Below are 25,618 nucleotides of genomic sequence, written 5' to 3'. Positions count from 1 at the left end.
TTGAAAATCCACTCCCCCCCAATTCAAATCTGAGCTTTGAAGGCTACTTGAAAACTTCAAAAAGCATTTAATTTCATCCTCAGGCTTCCTTCTTGTTCCATTATGATGAGCAAACTGAGCATTTGAAGATCCGTGCAGGTTGACCTTTGAAAGATAACAACAGTACAAGCTAATCCTCATGCCCCGTAACGCTCCGAGAATCGAGATGCCGGAATCTGAAGAGAACGAGTTCGCGAGCTTCTCTATGTTCTCCCCTTCACGAGCTCCTCTGAATTCGATACCAGATCCAAGTCAATTACAGAAGACGACTCATCTCTCCGATTTCGATTTGGCTCAGAAACTGGAACTCGCGAGAACGCAGGGTCCGGAGAGGAGATTCGAAGGTAGAGCTGGTGCGCACGATTCGAACCCTAGGATCGTAACTCGTAATGCGAGATCTAGGTCGGAGCCAAACTCCGCGCAGAGTACGCCGACTAGGAGCGGTGCTAGGGTTTCTCTAGGCGGCGGTTGTGTTACCGGCGCGAGAGTTGCTCAGTCTTTCGCTGGAAGAGGAAGGATCCCAAAGTGGATTTCTATGGCTGATTCTATGGAAACAACTCCACATTTTGAGATGAATGAAGATCATTCGTTCTGGAAAGAGCACAATGTGCAGGTTTGTGGATTTTGTTTAGGAGTTTCTTTGGTTGCTTGAAACTTACTAAATTAAGGTATACTTTTTAATTGGTGTAGGTTTTGATAAGGATGAGGCCAATAAGCACAATGGAAAGAGCTACTCAAGGACATGGTAGGTGTTTAAAGCAGGAGAGTCCACAGACATTGGTTTGGTTAGGCCATCCAGAGACCAGATTCACCTTTGACCATGTTGCCAGTGAGACTATCTCTCAGGTAAACCTCATTTATAGTCTATCACAATGCTACACTTAGCTTCTTTTTTTTTTTTTTTGTTTATCAAATGTTACTATGTGATGTAGTTACCTGAATACACCTTATGGATGTGTATCCTGCTGATTTTTCAGGAGAAACTATTTCGCGTTGCTGGGCTGCCTATGGTGGAGAATTGTTTGTCTGGTTACAACAGCTGTGTGTTCGCCTACGGCCAGGTGAGATTATATAAGTGATGATATGCTTCTGCTTGTTAGAATTTTGTGTGGTTCAGAAATGTAGAAACTTAAACATCCTCTCATATAGACTGGTAGTGGCAAGACCTATACTATGATGGGAGAGATATCTGAGGTAGAGGGAAGCCTCGGTGAAGACTGTGGAGTTACTGCTCGTATTTTTGAATACCTCTTCTCAAGAATCAAAATGGTAATTACCTAAAGTCCTCATGACGAAAAATTGCAAGAAAATGTATTTTAGTACTTAAAAAGTCTTCTGTGAACAGGAAGAAGAGGGAAGGAGAGATGAAAAACTTAGATTCAGTTGCAAATGTTCTTTTCTTGAGATATACAACGAGCAGATTACCGACCTCTTGGAGCCATCCTCGACCAATTTGCAAGTAAACCAGTTTCTTTTTCTTCCATCACTTGACTATTATTTAATTATTATGTTACTTTTTGTTTTGAGATAGGTCGTAACCTTGTATTCCATGTTTTAGCTCAGAGAAGACTTAGGAAAAGGAGTATATGTGGAAAATCTTGTAGAACATAATGTGAGAACTGTTAATGACGTTTTAAAGCTTCTATTACAGGCAAGACTTCCCTACCTAAATATTATCTTAAGAGTTTAGGCATTCAAGTATTTAAGTTTAAATGTTTTCCTTATGCTCAGGGAGCTGCGAACCGGAAGATTGCAGCTACTCATATGAATAGTGAAAGCAGCAGATCCCACAGCGTTTTCACGTGTACAATCGAGAGCATCTGGGAGAGAGATTCCCTAACCCATTCAAGATTTGCCAGACTAAATTTGGTCGATTTGGCTGGTTCTGAAAGGTAGCTAGTAATTTGCTTGTGGTTACTTTTGCATCTTTGACTGATGAAATTATCTTTGTTACATATACAGGCAGAAAAGCTCAGGCGCGGAAGGTGATCGCCTAAAAGAAGCAGCAAACATTAACAAATCCTTATCCACTCTGGGGTAATCTTATTAGACATCTGTTTACGTGTCAGATTGTCTGCCCTCTGCTTTTTTCATGAACTATTTTCTGTTGTGCACTGGCAAGCGTTTCATAGCAAAAGTAGATGGCACGACTTTAATAGCTTGAGGTGTTTGACAACTTAAAATGATTATTGCCGTAACTGTAAGATAAATAATCTTTGAACAAGATGACTACTGTCTTACACCTTCTACTATGCTCTATTTTCTTTAATTTTGTAACAAATTCTTAGTAGTTACTAACACTATCCCATTTATCTGTCAATTTAGCTTAGTGATAATGTCTCTGGTGGATTTGGCACATGGCAAACATAGACATGTTCCGTATCGAGATTCACGACTTACCTTTCTACTGCAGGTATTATGACCTATTAGAGCACTTCAGCCTTCATTTTCTCTTGCAACTGCATTGAGACTAACATCAGATATGGTTTCAGGATTCTCTTGGGGGTAATTCTAAAACAATGATAATAGCCAATGTCAGCCCATCTCTTTGGTTTGTACCAATATCCATTCTTGTTTAATGGGTTTACCGTTTACCTAATATGTTCCGTCTTGTGTATTTCTGATTATTATTGATTTATTTCAGCTCTATAAACGAGACCCTCAGCACACTGAAATTCGCACAACGAGCCAAACTTATCCAGAATAACGTAGTTTGTGATTATTCAAGTATTACAACTTCGTCTATGAAGTTAGACTTGACGCAAGTTTGCTTCATTTTCATGTTCCAGGCTAAAGTCAACGAAGATGCCTCTGGGGATGTCACAGCACTCCAGCAGGAAATAAGAAAGTTAAAGGTACTGACATAATACGACTTTCCTTATCTCCTGCATACGCATGTGACAGTTCTATCAAAGCCTTTTCGTATATTGAAACAGGTCCAACTGTCCTCTCTCATGAAGAACCATAACTCTTGTGGAGCTCTTACAGACTGCATAGCTTCTCTTGAAGAACCCAGATACTCTGGTACATGTGAAGTAGCAAGAAAAACACAACAAGACAAGTGTCACTGTCAGGTGAACAACTCACTGAGAATGAAGGTATTTTACAACAAATTCGTGGATGCCTTTCGACTATAATACTGAATTGGCTTCATAACTGTACAACAGGTGAAAAATACGAAAGATATTTTGATTGGTGCTCTCAGAAGAGAAAATATTGCTGAAACTGCCCTTCAGAAGTCTGAGGCTGAGATTGAGCGTATAGACAGCTTGGTTAGTCTTGCTATAAGGACGGTTCCAAATTCATATTTCGAGAGGATGTAGCCTTGACAGATTCCGCTCATGATGCGAACAAAATAGATTCTGTTTCGGTTATCTTACACTTTGATACTGCAGGTTAGAGATATGGAAGAGGATGCTAAATGCATTAAAAGAATGCTTAATCTTCAGCAAGAAAAAGTTGGAGAGACGGAATTCTCTACGTCTGATTCTTTGATGACAAATGAGTGTCTCATTGAAGAAAATAAATCTCTGAAAGGAGAGATCAATCTTCTTCGTGAAATCATGGACAAAAACCCACAGTTGAAACGTTCGACCTTGGAGAACACCAAACTCCGGGAGCAGCTACTACGGTAAATCACCTGTTAAATGCTTTCGAAGAGTCTTCTTCTTTTTTTGGTTATCGTCTATGCTCTGAGCTTGTCTTCCTTTTCAGATATCAGAAGTTTTATGACCATGGGGAGCGAGAGGCATTGCTGTCTGAAATGACAGGACTTCGCGACCAGGTTTGAAAATGCCTTCACCAAATGGACTTTCAGCCCATAATTTAAAACTTTTTTTCCATATATCATGCAGCTTCTTGATGTTCTTGAAGCAAAAGATGAGTCCTTTTCAAATCATGTAATAAAGGTTTGGGAAAAATGCTATTTGCTGTTCTTAATATCGTAGATAGTGCTGTAGCTGGTTTCTTACGCGTGAACTTTGATAACACTATAGGAGAACGAAGTGGAAAAGGAATTGAAAGACTGCAGAAAGATGAACTCTAGCTTCGTCAGGTACTATATGAAATTTATGATAACCAATATCTTTTTTGAGCTTTGATATTGTATGAAAATCATTTACATTGTTGCATTTTTTAGTTTGTGATATGCGAATGGAAAATTTTCTGAGTTCTCTGTTGCATTTAATCTAAAAAACTGTCGTCCTATTCTTAGAGTTTGTCGTCCTACGTTTACTACACTGTTCTACTACAGTTCTGATATGAATTTGTGTTAGTTGATATATAACCTGAAACTTTTCATTTTCTTCATTAAATAATTTGACTATATGGAAAAGAAGCCTGATTTGGTATTGTCTTTTTTATGTTTTGGTGTTGCTTTTCAATGCAGAGAACTAGATGAGATACAAGCAAGAGTTGGAAGATATATGAAATTCGACCAAACTCAATCCGACTTTGTAAGATATCAGACTGACAGAGGAGTGGTTGTTATAAAATTTGCTTCGCCGGTGATTTATGTTTGTTGTACCTTTTGCAGGTTGCATCTACCATCAGTGGAGCTGAGCAGGTTAATCAAGCACATAAGCATTCAACGGTTAGTTGAGTTATTACTTGTTATAAGAATCAGTCTGGTATATATTGTTTTACATAGAAAACTTGCTTAGGAAACTGTATAAATATAAATGAAAAGCTCGTCTAACGCACTTTTTTTCTGTTGAAACAGGTAGAAACAATGTCTGCTATCGGTGAAAACAAAGAGGAAGTGGCCTTTTCAGAGAGTAAAAACTCAAGTAATATCTATGGTGAATCAGACAATCCTGATGGCATTAGGGTTTGGGTAATAAATGAATCACAGGATGTGCTAGAGGAGAACGATAGATCCATCAAACTGCTGAACAACAAAAGTAGTATGGAAAGAGATGCTGTTCCTAGGATAGAAGGTCAAGACTTGGAGTTAAGCGGCATGGTCAATAACACAGATGCTGTAATGAAGGCTGATGAGGGGACAGACAGGTCAGTCCTGCAGTTCAAGTTAAGGAAAGTAATTAAGGACCTCGAGGAGGCCAAAACACTCAATAGTCAGTATGAAAAAGAGCAGAAGTTACTTTTATCTCAGCAACAAGATATTGAAGTGGTCCGCGAGCAAGTCGAGACAGAAACTGCTAGAACAATTCTTGAGCTGCAGGAAGAGGTGATTGCTCTCCAGTCTGAATTTGAAGGAAGAATCTGTAAATTGACCGAAGAAAATCAATCGATGAAAGATGCTATAACTGCTAGAGAGGCAGAAATAAGAGCACTTAACCAAGACTGGGAAAAGGCCACCTTAGAACTAACAAATTTCATTGTGGATGGGTCTAAATCCATCACAGATGCCTCCACACAGATTGAAAGTATTGTATGTTCGTTTCCACATGTGAATGCATGGATAGGAGATTATGTTGAAAAGGCTGCAAAAGATTGCATAAGAAAGGAAGAAACAATTTTACTTCTTCACAAAAGCTTGGAGGATGCAAGGATATTGTTAGCAGAGATGGATTTGAAGCTGAATTGCTTAAAGGGTGCAGCAATTGCTCTCAACGAATTTCAACTGGATGGCAATGCTGCAACCACCGAAGAGAGTTTCCGCGTGAGCACTGGATTAGACAGGATTAGCAACGAGGTAGACACGCTTGAGAATGACTTAAATGCAAAGCAGTGTTCTATTCTAGAGGCAGAGCGACATGCTGAGGCTGCAATTTCTGTTAAAAAATGGCTTTCTGACTCTAGAAATCAACACCAAGTGCCGGAAAAAGTAGAAAATCAATCGGTCAAAGAAAGCCGCCCCTCAAGTTCAGTCTTGGCTTCTCCTAGTGCGGAAGGGAATGCTGATATTAATTTTTCAATGGATGGATATATAAGTGAAGCAACATATACGAAGGGTGATGAGCTTTCAACATCAAGCTCTGACTTTTCAAACTGCAGATTGCAACATGATTGTGCATTGAAGGCAGAGGGCCAAGGAGGTTCAGCTTCTGAATCTGACGCCCAGGAAATTCATAACAGGACCACATCAGCAGCTTTGTTGGTCAAGAGTGGTTCTGAAGATTGTGTTTACTGCGGAGGTATACTTTTGCTTGTTTTTTTAATCACCCACCCTATACTGAAGATATATAATTAGTAATCTTGAATGACTAACCTTTATGCATAGAGAGAAGCTTAAGTGTTTGTTTTATGCAGAGGGAAGGCAGACTCTACAGAGGCCATTAACGATAACGATGGGTAGATCAGAAACGGAACGCAAATGCAGTAACCCAGTAAGTCTTTACTACCATCCGTTCCTCTTTTCAAGATATATAAAGAAACTGGTTACATGTCAGTGAAAAAGTAAACCACTGAGTTTGCATCTACGCAGCTTTTTTGAGATATATTTGGGTCTTATGCAGAGGGTGGATCCTGTGAGAAGCTTCTTCGATCGATTTGAGGCAGTTAGTGCTACCATGAAAGAAGTTGATCTCACACTATGTGAATTAGTAAAGGCCAACGAAAAATCAAAATTTGTAACTGGAATGTGCCTTCAAACGCATGAAGAGCAAATGGTTAAGGAGAAAAATCTGTTGGATGATCTTGAACAGGTGAAGTCTACGCTATTGGCAAAAGAACAGGAAAGTCAAATCTTGCTAAATCAAACACAATCGACTTTGGCTGACATGGAAAAGTCAGTGTCTTTGCTTGAAGAATGTCTTCTGGAAACGAAAAGAGAAGTAGGAGAAACAGTAGAGGCTTTAGTTTCCGATGTTGAACAGATTGTATCTGAAAACATGGAGAGAGAGTTCACCATGTATGCAACATATCAGTGCCACATTGGGAAACTGATGGATCAAATTTTGGACCACAGAAAACATGTTATCACTCCCCGCGTTGCGGGGCAAGAAAACCAACAGTCAATGGAAACGAAGGCCATTGGGTACAGTGCTGAAGATGAAGTTACAGGAAAGCTAAATAGAGTTCACAAAGCTGATGTGGTCACAGGTTTCGAAGGTGAAGAAGTTGTTCAAACACATGAAGGCCTGTTAAATGAGAACTTTTATCTGAAAAAGGAGCTGGAGAGAAAAGAAGCTTTGTTTGAAGGTTTGCTTTTTGATTTTCGGCTACTCCAGGAATCAGCATCAAATAAAAGAGATATCAGAGATGAAATGGATGAGCTGTTTGACGCGTTATGCAAAGTTCAGAAAGATTTGGAGGTGAAAGCGAATCAAGTTCAAGCTCTTTTTGTTCATAATGAGAATCTCGAAAATTGCTGCATTAACTTGAAAAAGGCTCTTCTTACGTCGAAGGCAGATCTAGAGCAGGCCAACGAGAGCATACAAGTTCTTGAGGAGCAGAATGATGAGTTAAACGTCCTCGTCAGAGACCTCTGTATGGAAAAGGTTGCAGCTGAAGAGGGATTGGAAGAACAAAAAGAGCTTGTCCAAAGGTTAGAAAACGAAATCCTTCACTTGACTACTACAGCAGAAAAGCAGTTGGTCAAATCCATCGAAGAAAACTTGAGAAAAACCAGCGATGAGAAAGATCAACTTGTTGAGGAAATATGTTCATTGAATGATAAGCTCAAGTTGGCGTATGCTATAGCTGATGAAAAAGAAGCAATTGCGGTAGAGGCTCGCCAGGTATGTAACTTGTAGCCTCATCTTTCTAAATGAATCATTTGATCCTTCGCAATACTGAAGATTGACAGGAGTCTTTGTCTCATGTAGGAATCTGAAGCGAGTAAAATATATGCGGAACAAAAGGAAGAAGAGGTCAAGATTCTAGAAATTTCTGTTGAGGAACTTGAGCGTACTGTAAATATATTAGAACGACGGGTTAGTTTGCTTTGTTTGTCATTCTCTATATACAACATTCTGTGCAGTCCGTTGTATTAATTCCTATACTTATTTGTGACCTATCTTGGCTTCCAGGTGTATGATATGGATGAGGAAGTTAAAAGGCATCGCACATTAGAGACAGAGCTCCAAGCTCTCAGGCAGAGATTGTTTAGATTTGAGGACCTCACTGGCACTGTGGTCACAACCACTGAAGGCAGAGATGAATATGAGAGTCAACTATCCACGTCAGCCATCCTAATTCTACTCAAGATTTAAGTTTCTCTTGTGGATCTTTCTAGGTGAATACTGATATTGGTAAAGATAAATGTACTACAGGTCAAAAGAGCTGCAAGGTGCGCATGGTCAGATACAAGTCCTCCAGAAAGAAGTAGCAGAACAAACCAAAGAGGTGTGTTATATTATTGGATTGCTCGGCTCAGTTTTCCCATGAAATTCCTTAAAGTTTGTGCATATGGTAACTTTTCCCCTTACTTCCAACTTTCGTCTTTCTCCACTTACAGATTAAACAGCTAAAAGAGTACATCTCCGAAATTTTACTGCATTCGGAGGCCCAAGCATCTAATTACCAGGAGAAGGTATTGGATTTGTACACTTTAGCAGTTCTCAGCTCTAAGTTAGCTTGCTGAATCAGTTAGGTGCAGCAGATAACTAGTTTCCGTACTTCATTCTTGCTAGTATCTCCTTGTCACGAATTAGAATGATTTATGATATTTATTATGCTGCATCTGAAGGAGGCAGGATTTGATAACAGTGGTGTTGATTTCTGTTAGCACCTGGAAGTGTTATTTTCCTTAATTTGTACTCATATAATTTCATTGGTTCTAATCTTAACAGTATAAGACTCTGGAGGTCATGATTCGAAACTTCAAATTAGAGGACTCGAATTCGTCAGCTGCAGAGACCGCCATATCACATAAAACTGACAAAAGCTCAACAAGGAGCAGAGGTTCAAGTTCACCCTTTAGATGTATAGTTGGGTTGGTACAACAGATGAAGTTGGAGAAGGATCAGGAATTGACCATGGCAAGAGTTCGTGTTGAAGAATTGGAGTCACTGCTAGCTGCTAAACAGAAAGAGGTCCAGCCTACATGCACTAGATTCTTTTTCTCCTTCTGAAGTGACTTATAGAATCCCACTTACAAATTTCATGGTGGAACAGGTTTGCACATTGAACACGAGATTAGCTGCAGCTGATAGCATGACTCATGATGTTATTCGAGATTTACTTGGTGTGAAAATGGATATAACTAGCTATGCTGTAAGTATATCACACTATATGTCATCTTCTAGAGAGTTAAAAAAAGGCAGTTTCCTAAACGCATGGGATGTTTCAGGAGTTGATTGACCAGCACCAGATCCAAAGAGTGGTTGAAGAGGCTAAGCAACATGCTGAAGAGATCATGTCCAAGGTGATGATGCTATATACTTATTGCATCCACTTTCTTTAGTTAATCATCAGCTTTGTTATTGATGTCCCTTTTTCTCAATCGATTTTAGGACCAAGAAATCATCAACCTGAAGAGACATATAGATGCTCTTGTTAAGGAAAGAGAGAGGTTAGCGCTGTTCTACTTCTACCATAACTGTTCTATCACTAGCCAATTTCCTTATTTTTCTCTCTTGAAGTACTCAAAAGAAAAAGGTAATTTAGCGTTTCAAACAAAAGAGATTCTTACCAAGTTTTGCTCTCGTGGGATGTTCCTACTGGACAGTTGCATGTCAGAGTTGAACAAGAAGGATACAGATGTTCTTGCGACACAGATATCTTTGGACCAATTACAAGAGCGAGCTCAGTTGCTTTCTATGCAAAACGAAATGTTGAAGGTAATTAAGAGTTTGTTCCACCTTTAATCCTACAACCATTTTTACGTGTGTTTTCTTAGCTCACTAATTCTATCTTCCATTTTCAGAATGACAAGAGCAATTTGCTGAGGAAGTTAGCTGAACTTGAACGAACAGTCCGCGAGGCAGGAGCCAGTAACCAACGTGTTCCACAGACAAAAAAGGTATGCATTCTCTACTGTGTGCGCCTTAAAACTCAATGATTGATTCTAAGATTTTGAATATCCTTATTTCATCAAACAGGATACAGTGTCATTTAAACTTGCTGATACTGATTATACCAAGAGACTGGAAAATGCTCAGAAGCTTCTTTCTCATGCTAACAATGAATTGGCAAAGTATCGCAAAACCAGCAGTAATATTCCATCTACAAGAACTCAAGGACAGAGCTCTGGTACAAGATATCGGTAAGAGCTTTTCTTACCAAGCTGTAAGTCCCACGTCCAATTCTAATTGCTTTCATACTTTGAGATGTTGTCTTCTTAATCTTTTGGATTGATTGTGTATAAGAATGCATATACCATGTTGTTTTGTATTGGTATTTTTATATTTGTATGAAAGAAGAGAACAAACTTGTAAGTTGTAACCAAAAGATTAGGGGTTGTTAGAAGCAATGTACAAAGAGGACAAAAAGATTTTCACGTCTTCGACGATTCATCTTGAGACGATTCAGCAATGTGCAAAGAGGACAATTTTCAATTGAACAAAGACACAGGTGAAACTCATAACGAGTTTTAAGATGAGGTCTTGCATGATCTGTGTGTGGGCTAATCATGAGATAAAGCCAGATGCAAATGTTTAAAACATAGAAAACGATTTTTTTAAGCACAGCCACAACGTATTTACATTTTAGGAGGTGATTGGTAGTTGCTGTAGGTGCTGTCCACAGCCCTATTTATTTTTATAGTACCAAATTCAGAGCAATCAAGCTTTAAATTTCTTTTTGAAACCACAGCTCTTAAAATAACCTACAGCTGTACAAGTGCTCTGCAGAGCCAAATATCCAAAGCAATTTTTTAGTGCTTTCCATAAAATTTTACAGCAATAAAATCTAAAGCCACAGCAAAAAGTCTACAGATTTTTTTCTACAGCAAAATTTTTAAAGCTACAGCCATTACCAATCGGACCCTAATACATCCTAGAAAATAGATACACTTAATCACCTAAAGCAAGTGTTTGACTTTAATCCAAAGGCTAATGTCCAATCAAAACTTAGGAGATATAAATGAATGTATACTATTAAATCAGAATTTCTATTAGGATTTCATTCTTGGATTTTGAATAAGCCTTTGTCATTGATTTTTAATTTTCTTAAAATAATTTTTGATTCTTTTAATTCGACCGACCAGAAAGAAGAGGTTTTATGTCCTATCCATAAGTAGAAGCATTTAAACCCAAACAAATTAAACCCAGTTTCGAGTAATTTAAAGCCAATCTGAGTAAGTCCATTTCGTCGACTTAAAAATCCAATAAAAATTATGGATGTTCAACTCATCGAAATTATCTTAATAATCAAACTCTATACTCTAAAATAAAAAGGTTATGGAGTTTAAACTCTAAAGTCTAAACAAACTCTATTCCATATCACAATAATTCTAAACTATAAAACCACTTTCCACTGAAATATAATGTATACTTTACAGATATTTAAATCAATGTTCAACCTATATCTATACTATTAAATCATAATCCCTATTAAAATTTTATCCTTAGATTTTCAAATTATTTACAAGCTTCTGCCATTGCTTTTTTTATTTTTTAGAAATAATTTTCGACTCCTTTAATTTGACCAATCAGAAAGTTGAGTTTTCATCATCTATCTAAAAGCATAAGCATTTAAACCCAAACAAATTAAGCCCGGTTTCGAGTCATTTAAAGCCAATCCGAGTAAACCCATTTCATTGACGTAAAGATTCAATAAAAATTATGGATGTTCAACTCATCGAAATCATCTTAATAATCAAACACTATACCCTGAAATACAAAGGTTTCGGGGTTCAAACTCTAAAGTCTAAACAAACCTTATTCCATATCACAATAATTCTAAACTATAAAACCACTATCCACTGAAATATAATGTATACTTCACAAAAATTTAAATCAATGTTCAACTTATATTTGAGTTCATTCCACCTACCTATGTCTTATTTCAAATTTTTGCTTATGAAAATGCAGTTTATATTTTCGAATTGTATTGACACTTTAATCAACACAAAAATATGAAAATCGATTTTGAACCAAAGGTATTACAGTATATTCCCAATTTATCAATTAGTGTAATTATACATAAATTTCTACAAAATATTTTTTAAGAATTTTATTCATCTGTTAAACATCCACTAATTTATATATCACTTGGATACCGAATCTATTCTAAGTATATTCTTTATCTCATTCCGTAATTTCTGTATTCAATTTTAAAAAAAAAATTAGATTATGGCGAATAGTCATAATTTTAACAAGATAAGATTCGCTATTTGATACCTATAATAAATGTAAAACAAAATAAGTAGTAAATGTTAGATATGTAGCATAAGTATATGACATATGATATAGCATGATCCATCAATAATGAAAATCAAATAGTATTTGTTTTATCTTTACAAAAACAAATAAAATGGATTGAGTTACTAGGCTCCAAATAACGATGCAATTGGTCAATATTAGGATCCTAAATCAGTGACATATATGCCTAATTAGGTTAAAGTTGCTACTTGGTAGCTTCTGGGCTTAGTCAAATAAAATCTGAAATTAAGGGTTGTACTAATCGATCCATTTTGAAACATTTTTATTGCTTTAAGGCCCTATTGGTAACTTGTAAACAAACAAAGCTCAAGTAAGCTAGAGTTCTTGCTGCTTATGTTTGGTTTTAAAGTTTTGTTTAAATGGTTGAAGATCCCAATTATATTTGTAAATCTTAAACACCAGTGAAGAAAAAATAAGATATGTTTCATATGGTAAACACGTTTACATTTGAAAAAATCACATAAATACATACAAGCCGCGTGCATATATAAGATTTTGCACTTTTGTTTTGGTACTCTGAAGAAAGTATCAATAATACCAAAAAAAGAAGAGGAAAAGATGGTGGAAATTGAGGTGAGACAGACGCGAAAACTTCAAGGTGGTTGTTGACTTTGTAGACCGTCGACCGTCTAGCACAAAGAACACGCTCTCTCACCTTTGATGATGAAAAGATACTCGCTTTACATCTTGTTGACCTCTATACGTCTTGTTCACATTTAATATAAGCCGTCTATTTTATTTTCCTCACACAGATTCATCCACCAGGTGTTACAAACTTTCATAGCACAAAGTGTTACCAATCAGGGATTGACGCAATCGTATGTTTCGAGAAGTCATCCGAACTGGTTATTTGAATTCTTTGTGAATGAAAGTCGTGGTCTCTAATTCTTTTGGGTGGTTAGGCATGTTACCTCTGTAGGTCTAGGCACTTGGTCGGTTTTTGAGGTGATCCTACTGTCCGTGAAAGGATCGTAAGGAGATAGATGGGTTTGAGGTGTTTCATGACATGTAATTGGACACTGTTATTAATGAAAAGAATTCAAAAGTGTTAAAAAGAAAAGATTCATCCACCAGGTTAAAAACTGTAGCTTTTCTTTAGTACCAAGTGAAAATTACTGAGTGTACAAAGAAATATATAACAGAAGATTGTAAAATTACTGAATGTACAAGGGGTGCAACTGGGTTATCAATATTTGGGATGGAATGATATAAAATTATTTATTCCATCAATTCTATTTTTTTTAATCATTTATCTTGAATGAATTTATTCCATTTTTTCTCTACATTCCATTTATGATATTCCATTAATTTCTATTACATCAATTTATAAATATGTTTACAAGTTACAACCAAAGAAAAATATACTAGAAGATCGTGATTTGGTCCACTATATAAAAATTACGAAATGAATTTCTTTATCCTTTTATCTCAAAATTTTATTGAAGAATTTTGTAGGATTATAGTTGACTTTAAGTGAGCATATATATACACTTATCACAACTTTTTTTTTAAAACACAAAGAAATTGTGGAACAATAAAAATAAAATGAAATGACAAATTAATGAGTAGATTAGGACATTGGACCCTCCACAGGCGATAAAGTAAAATAATCAGAAGTTGCAGAAGGCAAAGGAGGACTACTACTAATACTTGGAACTTGGAACTTGGAAGAAGCTATCGTGCGCATCTTATAAGAAATTTCCGCCGGGAAGAAAGAAAAGTCTCTGCCCTCTCTTCTTAAGCCTACAGCTTCCGCCAACCATACGTACAAACAAGATAGACACAATCCTCCGTACCTCCTCCTTCTATCTTCATCGAAAGATTCAACCACACTCAAGTCTTCTGTCTCTCTTTTGGAAAAAAATAAGAAGGTAAAAAGCTTTCTTCTTTCTGAGCAAACTCCCATGAATTTCCCTTTTGGGGTTTAGGGTCTTTCCTTTTATGTTCCTACTTCGATTTTTTATCGGTATAATTCGATTTCATACGAACGTAGATTATAAAAATTTGACCTTTTTTTTTGGGGGGGGTTTGAAATTGAAATCCATTTTAGGGGTTACCATCGTTGACCGTAGCTTTACCAAATGTCTCGACTTTGATCGAATCATGATGTTACTTAATCATGGAGAAGAAGGATGTTTTTTACCATGTCTCTGTTGCTTGCTGCTTAAACCCTATATAATTGGAAACTTTTTGTTTTAGTCTGTGTCCGAAAGTTTCTATATTCGTGTTGTCTATTTTTTCCTTTGGAAAAGAACAGTACATGTTTCTTCTTATGTAAAGACTAAAACAAAAATGCCTATTTTTAGTTTGTTATTGTTCTGCAACACCATTACTGAACTGTTCGTTCACTTATACAGTTTGTGTGTGGGAGAAATAGCGTAATGAGCTGCTTTGGTTGTTGTGGTGGTGACGATTTTCGTAGAGTTGCTGAAACTGGTCCTAAGCCAGTCTACGGCGCAGGAGGTACTTTAAGCTTATAACCCTTTTATCCAACTTTATCCAAATCTTTTGGCTAGAGGCTAAGTTAATGAACTTTTATTCAACCGTTGGCTAAGGTCACGGTGGAGGTCACCATCCAAGGGCAGACCCACCCAAGAACACGCCAGTCATTCAGATGCAGCCTATCTCCGTGCCGGCTATTCCAGCTGATGAGTTGAAGGATATAACTGATAACTACGGTTCAAAGTCCTTGATTGGTGAGGGCTCTTATGGAAGAGTGTTTTACGGTGTTCTTAGAAGCGGTAAGGCAGCTGCTATTAAGAAACTTGATTCCAGTAAGCAGCCTGATCAAGAGTTTCTCGCACAGGTACAAATGCTACTTAAGTATATCAAACCGTTAAAGTTGAGTTGCTGCTTAGTTACTGATGTAAATAATGTTAATTAGGTATCAATGGTTTCGAGATTGAGACAAGACAATGTTGTTGCACTTCTGGGATATTGCGTTGATGGCCCACTCCGTGTTCTTGCTTATGAGTTTGCTCCTAATGGATCTCTTCATGATATTCTTCATGGTAAGTTATTAATGTAAAACATTGATTCAGTAATACTTGTAGATGTGAAGCTATTAACTAATATTAATGTGGTGACTTTTGTTGGGTGAAGGTAGAAAAGGAGTGAAAGGAGCACAGCCAGGACCTGTTCTGTCGTGGAACCAGAGAGTTAAAATTGCTGTTGGTGCGGCTAGGGGACTCGAGTACTTGCATGAGAAGGCGAACCCGCATGTTGTCCACCGAGACATCAAATCCAGCAATGTGCTTCTGTTTGACGATGACGTTGCCAAGATTGCTGATTTCGATCTCTCCAACCAAGCCCCTGACATGGCTGCTCGCCTTCACTCAACTCGTGTGCTGGGAACCTTTGGTTATCACGCTCCAGAGTAAGCCCATTTACTTGTTTATTTGAATTGCGTTGTTCAGATTAATCAATGTCGTTACATTCAACTCGTGCTCAGAGACTTTTGTTATCATTGTCTTAGTGTTTTTCAGACATTAAGTCCTTCCTTGGATTAAGTTTTGACATTGTTTTGTCACATCTTAACGTTGTTGTATGTCTTGCATCTCTTCTAATTGACCATACTAGAGTCTTAAACACAAACATTTTTTTTTTTTTTTGGTTCTGCATTTCAGGTATGCAATGACAGGGACATTGAGCACAAAGAGTGATGTCTATAGTTTTGGAGTTGTTCTGCTAGAGCTCCTCACAGGTCGTAAACCAGTTGATCATACCTTACCACGAGGACAGCAGAGTCTCGTGACATGGGTAATGCTTAGTGCAGCTCTGCTTCTTTTTTTTCTAATTTATTCATCATATTGATAAGAAAAAGAAAAGGGAATGTGTCTGCACAATCATGTTGATTTTGTGAGAGATTAGATAAACTCATTATTAAATGAAAACGCGTTTGTGTGTGTCTCAGGCAACTCCTAAACTGAGTGAAGACAAGGTGAAGCAGTGCGTTGATGCAAGACTAAACGGAGAATATCCTCCCAAAGCTGTTGCCAAGGTAACCTTTTGTCATAGTGTCATTGTTTCAGTAGAGAAGGTTTACCTTAAGACATGACTTTGAAACTGCTTCTCCATAGCTTAAGCAACAACATCTCTTCTGATTTTGTTTTCTCTTATATGACTCTGGTATTGATCAGCTGGCTGCTGTAGCTGCGCTATGTGTGCAATATGAGGCAGACTTCAGGCCAAACATGAGCATAGTGGTGAAGGCTCTTCAGCCTCTCCTCAATCCTCCTCGCTCTGCTCCTCAAACTCCTCACAGGAACAATCCTTATTGATGTCCTCCAATCTGATGCCACGCTTCTTCATCATATCACTTATTTCATTTGTTTTTGTTTGAATACAATTTGTGTAAATTCGTGAAAATAGGCTTTTTATTTCTCATAAAAAAACCTGAAAGTCTCACTTCCAAACCTGAATGTTGCTCTATTTGTTTATGTTATTTCATGCCTGCGATGTAAGTTTCTACTAATTAATACAATATGCGAGGAATGGATATTCATAATATACTCATTGTGTTTGTGCCATTTGGCAAAACTGAGAGGATGGATTATTGCTGCATAGCATAGGTGGTGAAGTGAACACTCTCTCCATCTATTCAACTGAAGATCTTGTGTTGCTTTCACTTAGATACTCAATCCTCTGACAAGGTTACAGCATTTGGTGTAAAGTCCATGTCCATGCCACTACTCTCGAGCTTGATGTCTATGTGTGTTAATTCACTTATTGGCCAATTGATTTTAATTTGGAACTTTATGGAAACTTAACATAATACCAGAACCTAAACACACGCTGCCCAACTGATACTGAAATCAATCCGATCCAACGAAAGTGGCCTGAAACTTAACAGTTATGTTGAAAGTATGAAGGTAATAAAAAAGGTACAACAAAGCTATACAAAAGATCTCTCCTCCTCTAGACAAGAGAAACAAATCTTGATGTTCTCGCTATACATATCACATAATAAACTCATATAAACAGTAAAGATTCTAAACAATCTCCAAAGAATCTATATGTTTCCCTCTTTTAAACCCCAAAGTCTTTAAAAGGGTTTGATGTTTTAGTCTGTTACTCAAATCTTTGCATCTGCTATGGTATCATCCTTATTCGTCTCTGTGCTTTCTCTTGGCTGCTTCCTTCTTCTTCGTTCCTAAACATTCATCAACCCACTTATTTTAACACTCTAGTTTTGTTTTGTTTTTCCTGTTTGAACTTTGAAATGTTTTCATTCTACATACCTCTCTAGGCATCACAGGGTACTCATCAGATTCAAGCATCCGAGCAACTTGACTCATCTTCGGCCTCTTGTCTGCATCAGGATCAACACATCTCAAAGCCGTCAAAAGCGCTCTTTTAAGTTCTCTTGTCGTTGGTTTGATCTCAAACTCTCTATCCACCACTTGTTCAAACTGTTTCTGCTGTACCATTAGCTTCAACCACTCCACCATATGCACCTGAAACAAAACAAATCAATTTCATTCTCTTAATCATCATTGTGTCAAGCATATAAATCTCTTCCTTTACCTCTTCTTTAGGCCGTTCATAGTCCACTGGGTACCTCCCAGTAATAGCTTCCAATAGAACAACACCAAAACTATACACGTCACTCTTCTCGTTTAGGAGACCAGAGTTAGCATATTCAGGTGCAACATACCTAACCATGAACAGAGAAAATTATTAAAAGTAACCAATGGAGATTATGAAAATGTGCGTTGGTTTCTTTTATTTTAGTTACTTAATCAGAGTAGCTTAGTGTAGTTTATGGGTGAAAGTACCAATTTCAATCTAGGCAAAAAAAAAAAAAAGAAGAGATTATGAAAATGTGCGTTGGTTTCTTTTATTTTAGTTACTTAATCAGAGTAGCTTAGTGTAGTTTATGGGTGAAAGTACCAATTTCAATCTAGGCAAAAAAAAAAAAAAGAAGAGATTATGAAAATGTAAAGTTTGTATAACTCACCCGAATGTACCCATGACTCTAGTACTCACATAACTTTTATCAGCTCCAAGCAACTTAGCAAGACCAAAGTCAGATAACTTAGCATCAAAGCTGTCATTCATCAGTATATTACTTGACTTTATGTCTCTATGCACCACTTTAGGCTCAATAGCTTCATGAAGGTAAGCCAACCTGTGTAAATGAACACATTCTCATGAGCTTCCAAGAACTACCAGTGTGTGTTTTTTAAAGAAAGAAAGGAAGCTTACGCTTTAGCAGTGCCAACAAGAACTTTGATCCTTGCCTCCCAAGTAAGATGCCCTTGATGACTCATGTCACCGTGAAGCCACTGCTCTAAGTTCCCATTGTTCATGTACTCATACACAAGCATCCTATGCGTCCCTTCAACGCAGTATCCAAGAAGCCGAACTAAGTTCTTGTGCCTGACGTGTCCTATTGCTTCCACTTCAACTCTGAAGTCTTTATCAACTTGTCCTCTAAATCAAAAAAAAAAAACAATCATATCAGACGCAAAGATCATGAGCGTTCGAAGCGATAAAAAGAAACTTACGGATTGTTGAGCAGCTTCTTGACAGCCACAGGGGTCTTGTTAGTTAAAGTTCCATGGTACACAACTCCATAGCCACCGTCACCGATGATATTCTCTTTTGAGAAATGGTTAGTAGCGAGCTGAAGGTCACGGAGAGTGAACCAATGACCCCAACCAATGTGAGAGCCTTCTTGGAGACCAGAGAGATGAGGAGAATGAGTTGTTTCTGAAGGAGGAACATGTTTCTCATAGTTATTATCACCATTTTCAATGTCTCTCTCGGGGAACTTGTCATCTAGAGGTGTGCCATTGTTGTCTGATGAGACGTGAACAACGCTTATGTCTTTGATTTCATCTTGATGGCGAGGGGTTTCGGTTGTGGGGAGGAGTTGGATGAAGTTGGATCTTTTGGATTTTTTACGGAAGCTGAGCCATACTGAGACGGCGAGGATTAGTATGAAGGCTGCGAAGAGAGCAATGACTATGATCTCCCATAGCTCAAGTGCACCGTATCTCTTTGTTAGAGTTTGTTTCAGCTCAGACGCCATTATACCTCACAGATACTTGTATGTGTGTATATATACCTGCATAATTTGAAATGAATCATTGATGTAATCAAATTTATATTCAAGGGAACAATTAATCAAGAACTAGAACCTAACGGATGAAATTTAATTCTCAGATCATTATGTAATAATATAGAGTTATAAAAAATATATATAGAGTTATATATATATATATATATATATAAATATATATATATATATAGAGTTATGAGCATTTGAAAGTTGTGATGGTAATGAAGAAGATTAACAAGAGGTTTGAGCTAAATCATAATCTAAGAACATCAACTTTGTCTCAAAACTCAAAAGGACCTAAACGCAAGAAGAAAACAGAGGAGAAAAACAGAGTACCATAAAGCAAGAACAAGAACCTAGCAGATAAAGAAGATACTGAAGCTAATGAGGAAGGATCTTTCTGTAATAGTATTGATGGTAATGAAGAATATCAACAATGGGTTAAGCTAAATCATAGTCTAATAACACCAACTTTGTCAGAAAAGGACCTAAACGCAAGAGACTAAAACAGAGGAGAGAAAAGACAGAGTATATAAGAAACTAAAGGTCTAAGACTTTATCCTGAGAAATCAAGAACGATATAAATCTGATACCAAGAGACTTGAGATAAATAAAGAATTGAGATTTTGATAGGTACAAGTTCCATAAACATGTCAAACTTGTAATAAGAAACCGAAGAAACCATTCAGACTCCAGTGAGCTACAGAGCATTAAAGTGTCCAAGTTGCAGAAAGTAAGAAACTTTTTAAGCTTACAACGAAGCACATATACAAAGATCAAACCTTTGAAACTCCACAAAACCAAAATAAAACACTAAACTCATTTAGTTCTGATTAAACCAATACCTGCTTTCCAGAAAATCTTCTCTCTACTTTCGGTGGAGACTAGAGCTCGAGTTAATAAAGGGAGGACAGAAACGAAGAGATATAACGAATTATTGCCTCCATTTTAAGAAATCTTTAGAGAGATCTTTGTAGGGTTTACATTGGTTGTGGGGGAGAAGAAGAAGGAGGGAAACAGAGAAGGAGGTTTGAAGCTTTCTTTGATGTTTCTTCTTCTGGAATATTTTAATGCTTGTGGTGCTGTCTTTGCTTTTTTAATTTTTTTCTTTTTCTGTTTAATTTGTTTTTTTTTTATCTTTCTAAATTGCATTTAGTGTTTTCTTCTTTTACATCTTTCGGCAATTTAATTATTCATTTAGTTTCTGTTTTTCTCTATTATTATAAGTTTCTTTGTGAAAATGCTCATAGAGGTGACTTTTTTCTCTATTAGAAACTTTTTGTGTTGTTAAGTATAACTATTAACTGATTAGTCTTTTATCAAAATAATAAGTAGAACTTTATTCTTTACAAAATAAAATAAAATTTTATAAGTTTTTTGGTTAAACTATTTAATTATGTGAAGTAATGTTTATCTCAGATTTTTTTTTGGTATAAATTTTATCTCAGTTTTTTTTTTGACGGAAAAAAAAAACATATGAAGTTTGCATATGAGCATTGTACACTTTAGTTGTTGAGAAAACAAAACAGAAAACACTAGAACAAAAAATAAAGAGATGATGATAGGAAGTTGACGAAGCTATATGCCGTGATTGGCGACGACAGTTTTCAAAGGAAATGTTTAACCGTTTAGTATTTAACTAAGCAAGTATTGTAAAATGCGTTACTAACATTAACCAATATGTCATTTTGGTCAACATTATTAAATTGGACGTCGCTCGCACCCAACCCTTTAAGGTAATACTATTGTCATCACCTTCCCGTTTATTGTACTCCACTATACAATCTTTTATATCTTAAGGAAGTACATTGTTTTTCTTCGAAGGGTTAAATAAAAGGAAACGAGCGGCTGCAAAATCAGAATCGTGGATTTTGGTTCTTTGAATTGTCATAAAAAAAAGAAGAAGACGACATGATAAATCATTTGAAAATAGTTAAAAGATTAGAAGGTGCGTACGTGGGTACATGTCTTTTGTTATTTTCGTGTAGAATTAATTAATTAATCATGCAATGACCATAACAAAACTGACATGCAAATGTACTAACATAACTTTTTGACGACGTCTAACAAACAATAATTTAGGGCTGGACAAAGTTGTTTCGTGTTATCATGAAGTCATTACTTAATCATATACCTGTTGGAAGATAAAGAAATACATGTGTATGTCACTTCTCGTACTTTTATTTCGCTTTATGCATGATTTGTTGACAAAAGAAAAATACCTTATACATTTATCAAAAATAATATGAAACCTTCTTCTAGAATGTCAACTAAAATTGTGTTTTGACAAATAATATGATCAATTCGTTTTGTATAAAGCCTGCGCTAGGTAATTATCAGATTTCAGTAAGATCAGAACATGTTATATTCTATGAAATAAGTTTTATATTTATAGTACTATTACATTTTGGTTATATAAAATTTGTAATGTTTTGTTTATACTTTAAGGAATCACATTAGAATAGGCCGTGACACGCTGTGAGACACTAATGCATAATTATTGGAACGTTAAATATACAAATTATAAAAACCACAAGAGTTCAAGGTGGTCTAGGCGTTCCGTGGATTCCCACGAAATCTGAATTCGAATCTACACCACACCAGATTTCCACGGCGTGTGGTCGGCCGAGAATGGTTTTTTTACAAATTATAAAAACCAGATAAAGCAAAGCAGTAATAACGTTGCCTTAGCGTGTGCTTGACAAAAGTCAACCTGAGAGTGCCCCTTTGTCTTGCTGCGTGGAATACAAGAGACATACCTTCTTCATCATCATTCTCCAGCTGGACAAATGATTCTCTATCTCTTTATCTTCATTTTATTATCTTCTATACAACCATTATGCTTTGCTTCATGCTATCTTTTTACGTCTCCCTCAGACGATCAAATATACAACTGCATGAAACTACTGATTTTTTTTTTCAAATAGTTTTTATGCACAAAAAAATTGTATAACAAATACAATTTCTTTTGTAAACCATTCACGATGGCAGATGATATTTCGAATTAATGTATTTTAATTTCAGAAAAATAAATTAAACAATTTTATACCAAAAAGAAAGAAATTAAGCTGATTGGCTGTAGAAGTAGAACAATAATTCAGAATACAGGTAACAAACAATTGCATGATTAGTGTCCGCCTCCACAAGCTAACCAACAATGGTTTAGTTGGTGTTGTTGTTGATATTTTACTCTTTTTCTTCTCTATTTTTAATTCGTCGTTCTTTATCTTTCATTTAAAAACATTAGTTTATATATATACTTTTCTTATCTATATTTTAGCCTTTTCCAATCCTTGATGTTTGATTAATTAAGTTGTTATGGTCTTGCAGTTGTTGGGTTACATCAAATCTGTCCTACTAGCAAGTAAGATATTAGGGTCTTAATAACAATGATAAGAAAAATTATATAGAAACAAGGAACCAGTGATTGTGGAGGCTCTTTTTGTGTGTCTAAACCACACATGCATTGCATCCAAATCAAACCAACAATATTGTCGCAAGTTTTGTTTAAGAAATATATACAAGCTTACTTAAATTATAGTGATGTTTATTAATTTTTGTATATACCATCCAACCACTATTTTGTATGACAGCGTATCGTATTTACGGTTGCAAGGTTCGTGACATAAATTGTAAATGTTTTATGAATTATGAACATCTCAGAACCTTAAACGTCCATTTCATGGTTCATGTACGTTTAGTAGCTTTATTTCGGATTTTATATATACGTCAACTTCAATGGGATAAAAGAGGAGATTCTTGTGTAAAATGATAACACAATCAACTGGTGCCATACACAAATTGCTGCTAGATCTGCTACGTGCAGAGCCGGTGTCCAAAAAGAGTGCATACATGCCATGTCTCTCTATCTGGTAAACTATCATGTTTACACGATTAATCTATCGTATATAATATATACACGCGTTTTATATTTGTTTATTTTGGTGAAAATGAGATTGTAGTCAACAATGTCGACTAACAACAATTTCTTGAATCTCAAGAGTTTTTCTTTTAACTTTCATTTCCAAACCCGATCACGAAGCACAAGCACTGCACATGTTTAGCTTCTTCGTTTTTTGTGCACACCGTACATGTTTAGCTGAAAATGGTATTTCCGTGGTAACTTTATATGGATCATGTTATCATGCAATGTTTAAGTTGATTTTATCAGTAATTTTTGTGTGTTCAAAGTAAAATGAGTTGTCACCAATATCTTATTGCCGACAAGAATTGGTTAGTGATAACAATTAATAGAATAAGACCTACAATTAAAAAAATTGGTTAGTATATCACATTCACTTTGGTTATTCGAAATTAAATATAATAAAACCTCCCTAATCCTCACGTTTTATAAAAATATGTATATATTTCAGTCAATTGGTTACACAACCACGTCGATATATACACATATTCACATCATTGTCATGTATTGCAGATTTTATTTTATTTTCTCTCATTATACTGAAATTTTTGAGCATTAATGGGCCTGAAATGAGCCTCATGACCCATCAGAAGGTACAAATTAGGCCTATAAAGCCCAGACCTTCTATTTATTGGCGGGTATTCTCCACATCCGTGAGATGGCATCGTAGCCGTTTGATTCAGATACTGCAGATTGGCGATTAAAATCTCCGCCGTTCCTTTTTTTAATTAATTAATTTTGTTAGTCCATCTTCTCCAACTTGAACAAGTGTATGTTAGCTCTCATGAACTTGTACGTTGTTTCCATTCATTAATAAATCTTCTTCGTCTTCTCTCTCTCTGTTTCGTTGATTCCCACTGAAGCTCTGACTAATTCCAGTTCTGTACTTATGATATCGAGGTAGTAATGTCTCTCTCCCTCCCTGCTTCTCGGATCTGATTCAATCTCGCGTCTTGTCTGATCGTGATCACTCGATGGCAGAGCCGGATTTGACCCAAGTGGGATGAAACATTGGTATAGGGCCCCTACTTCATGGGCCCCCAATTTTAAAAAACTTTTATATATAGAAAAATGTAACTTAATAATAACAATAAAATGTTAATGATATTAAACAAAAATTATATTATGAGATAAATTTATGATATTGATTTTAAAAATAGTTTAGATTAAACATTTACAAATAAAAAAATACAAGAAATTTTGATTTTTACTATAAGACTAAATAAAAATTTTACTTTTGTGTAGGGCCCCCGTAATGGTAGGTCCGACTCTGCTCCATGGTGGTGGATTTAGGTTTTGGAGTCTTAAATTTCATTTCTATATTAATGGGTTTTGTGGATATTGTGCATACACTGTCCTTTGTTCTGGACTGAGGAGAGGGGAGGAGGAAGATGATAAACAAGACAGCTTGTATTAACTTATATATACTTACTCATTTACATTATACTCTCTTCTGGAGTTAATACTCTACAACAAGGTCAGTGACTCAATTGCCATTACACGTTTTTTGCTAACGTATCTCATTCTTTAAGCATTCTAGTTTTGTGATGTTAACATCAGATATAGATATGCAGTGGCTAAGGTGCATTGGTCCTGTTTTAGTTTTTGTTGTTGGGACTGTGAAATCCCGTGTCCAACTCTATATTCTCTGATTAGTACGATATTGTCCAATTTGGGCCTTAGAGGCAAGCCCGCATGGATTTACTTTTGGTTTCCTTTCCAAAAGGCCTCGTACTATTAGTTGGACAGCTCTTTATATATTAGACTCTATTTGCCTAATTCTCCAATGTGGGACTTAGTTTGTTATATCACATTCTCCCCTTCAAACTAAGGATCACATTCATCTCGTGTCCCACAACTGTGACTTCCAGGATCTTTTGACTTGATCTCTGCCACACACACCTCCCAATCCTAACTCGATGGGTCCCGTTCCTACTCGAAGGGTATTTTGGTCTTCTTGCAGATTTCTTGTCAACCGCTCTGATACCAATTGTTGGGACTGTGAAATCCCGTGTCCAACTCTATATTCTCTGATTAGTACGATATTGTCCACTTTGGGCCTTAGAGGCAAGTCCGCATGGATTTACTTTTGGTTTCCTTCCCAAAAGACCTCGTACTATTAGAGTTGGACAGCTCATTATATATTAGACTCTATTTGTCTAATTCTCCAATGTGGAACTTAGTTTGTTATATCACATTAGTTATAAGTTATAATTATCCTAATGAGATTAGGTTAGATTGAGAGTTATCTATAAGATATGTTTCCTAATGAGTTTAGGAAAGTTAAAGTAGTATATAAGGAGATGCTATGATTGTGGCATAACTTATGAGTTTGAGTTTGAGTCTTTGAGAAGTAATTAA

General features: G+C 36.3%; 4 protein-coding genes across 5 annotated transcripts in view; 3 read left to right on the top strand and 1 right to left on the bottom strand.

The window, feature by feature from the left end:
- The first annotated feature begins 30 nt into the window (after positions 1-30).
- Positions 31-10,374, top strand: LOC106295488 (phragmoplast orienting kinesin-1). Of its 2 annotated transcripts, none has more exons than XM_013731405.1 (34): positions 31-652; positions 730-885; positions 1,017-1,100; positions 1,189-1,308; positions 1,385-1,498; positions 1,598-1,690; positions 1,771-1,931; positions 2,002-2,076; positions 2,365-2,452; positions 2,532-2,590; positions 2,684-2,747; positions 2,829-2,894; positions 2,976-3,137; positions 3,207-3,311; positions 3,435-3,670; positions 3,754-3,823; positions 3,894-3,947; positions 4,035-4,093; positions 4,427-4,493; positions 4,574-4,630; positions 4,760-6,137; positions 6,253-6,329; positions 6,459-7,682; positions 7,770-7,877; positions 7,974-8,125; positions 8,217-8,289; positions 8,402-8,476; positions 8,736-8,978; positions 9,061-9,159; positions 9,236-9,310; positions 9,399-9,457; positions 9,614-9,725; positions 9,812-9,907; positions 9,987-10,374. In XM_013731405.1, exons 1-34 carry the CDS (start codon positions 179-181, stop codon positions 10,152-10,154), a joined length of 6,303 nt encoding a protein of 2,100 aa, XP_013586859.1. In that variant the 5' UTR covers positions 31-178; the 3' UTR covers positions 10,155-10,374. The 2 variants fall into 2 exon arrangements, with proteins under 2 accessions (XP_013586859.1, XP_013586860.1); XM_013731406.1 differs by having other exon boundaries at positions 179-652; positions 2,976-3,113.
- Positions 10,375-13,878: 3,504 nt separating this feature from the next.
- LOC106343313 (pto-interacting protein 1) lies at positions 13,879-16,784 on the top strand. The gene is made up of 8 exons (XM_013782490.1): positions 13,879-14,140; positions 14,627-14,732; positions 14,825-15,075; positions 15,154-15,280; positions 15,372-15,645; positions 15,896-16,028; positions 16,183-16,269; positions 16,409-16,784. The coding sequence occupies exons 2-8, from the start codon at positions 14,651-14,653 to the stop codon at positions 16,547-16,549; spliced, it is 1,095 nt and encodes a 364-aa protein (XP_013637944.1). The 5' UTR covers positions 13,879-14,140; positions 14,627-14,650; the 3' UTR covers positions 16,550-16,784.
- A 324-nt stretch (positions 16,785-17,108) lies between these two features.
- Positions 17,109-20,379, bottom strand: LOC106292657 (probable receptor-like protein kinase At3g17420). The gene is made up of 7 exons (XM_013728290.1): positions 20,181-20,379; positions 18,779-19,341; positions 18,477-18,704; positions 18,229-18,399; positions 17,796-17,925; positions 17,510-17,725; positions 17,109-17,421 (listed from the first exon to the last, which is right to left on the bottom strand). Exons 2-7 carry the CDS (start codon positions 19,303-19,305, stop codon positions 17,344-17,346), a joined length of 1,350 nt encoding a protein of 449 aa, XP_013583744.1. The 5' UTR covers positions 19,306-19,341; positions 20,181-20,379; the 3' UTR covers positions 17,109-17,343.
- Positions 20,380-24,512: 4,133 nt separating this feature from the next.
- The window catches only part of LOC106292236 (probable sugar phosphate/phosphate translocator At3g17430), a 6,132-nt gene continuing 5,026 nt past the window's right edge, over positions 24,513-25,618 (top strand). Inside the window, 3 exon segments of the mRNA XM_013727841.1 lie at positions 24,513-24,550; positions 24,661-24,718; positions 24,720-24,734. Coding sequence (XP_013583295.1) covers positions 24,513-24,550; positions 24,661-24,718; positions 24,720-24,734 — 111 coding nt within the window.

The sequence above is a fragment of the Brassica oleracea genome, chromosome C5 (assembly GCF_000695525.1).
Source record: "Brassica oleracea var. oleracea cultivar TO1000 chromosome C5, BOL, whole genome shotgun sequence".
Taxonomy (NCBI): Eukaryota; Viridiplantae; Streptophyta; class Magnoliopsida; order Brassicales; family Brassicaceae; genus Brassica; species Brassica oleracea.
The sequence above is the reverse complement of the archived record's forward strand: the minus strand, read 5'-3'. Positions and strand labels throughout refer to the sequence as shown.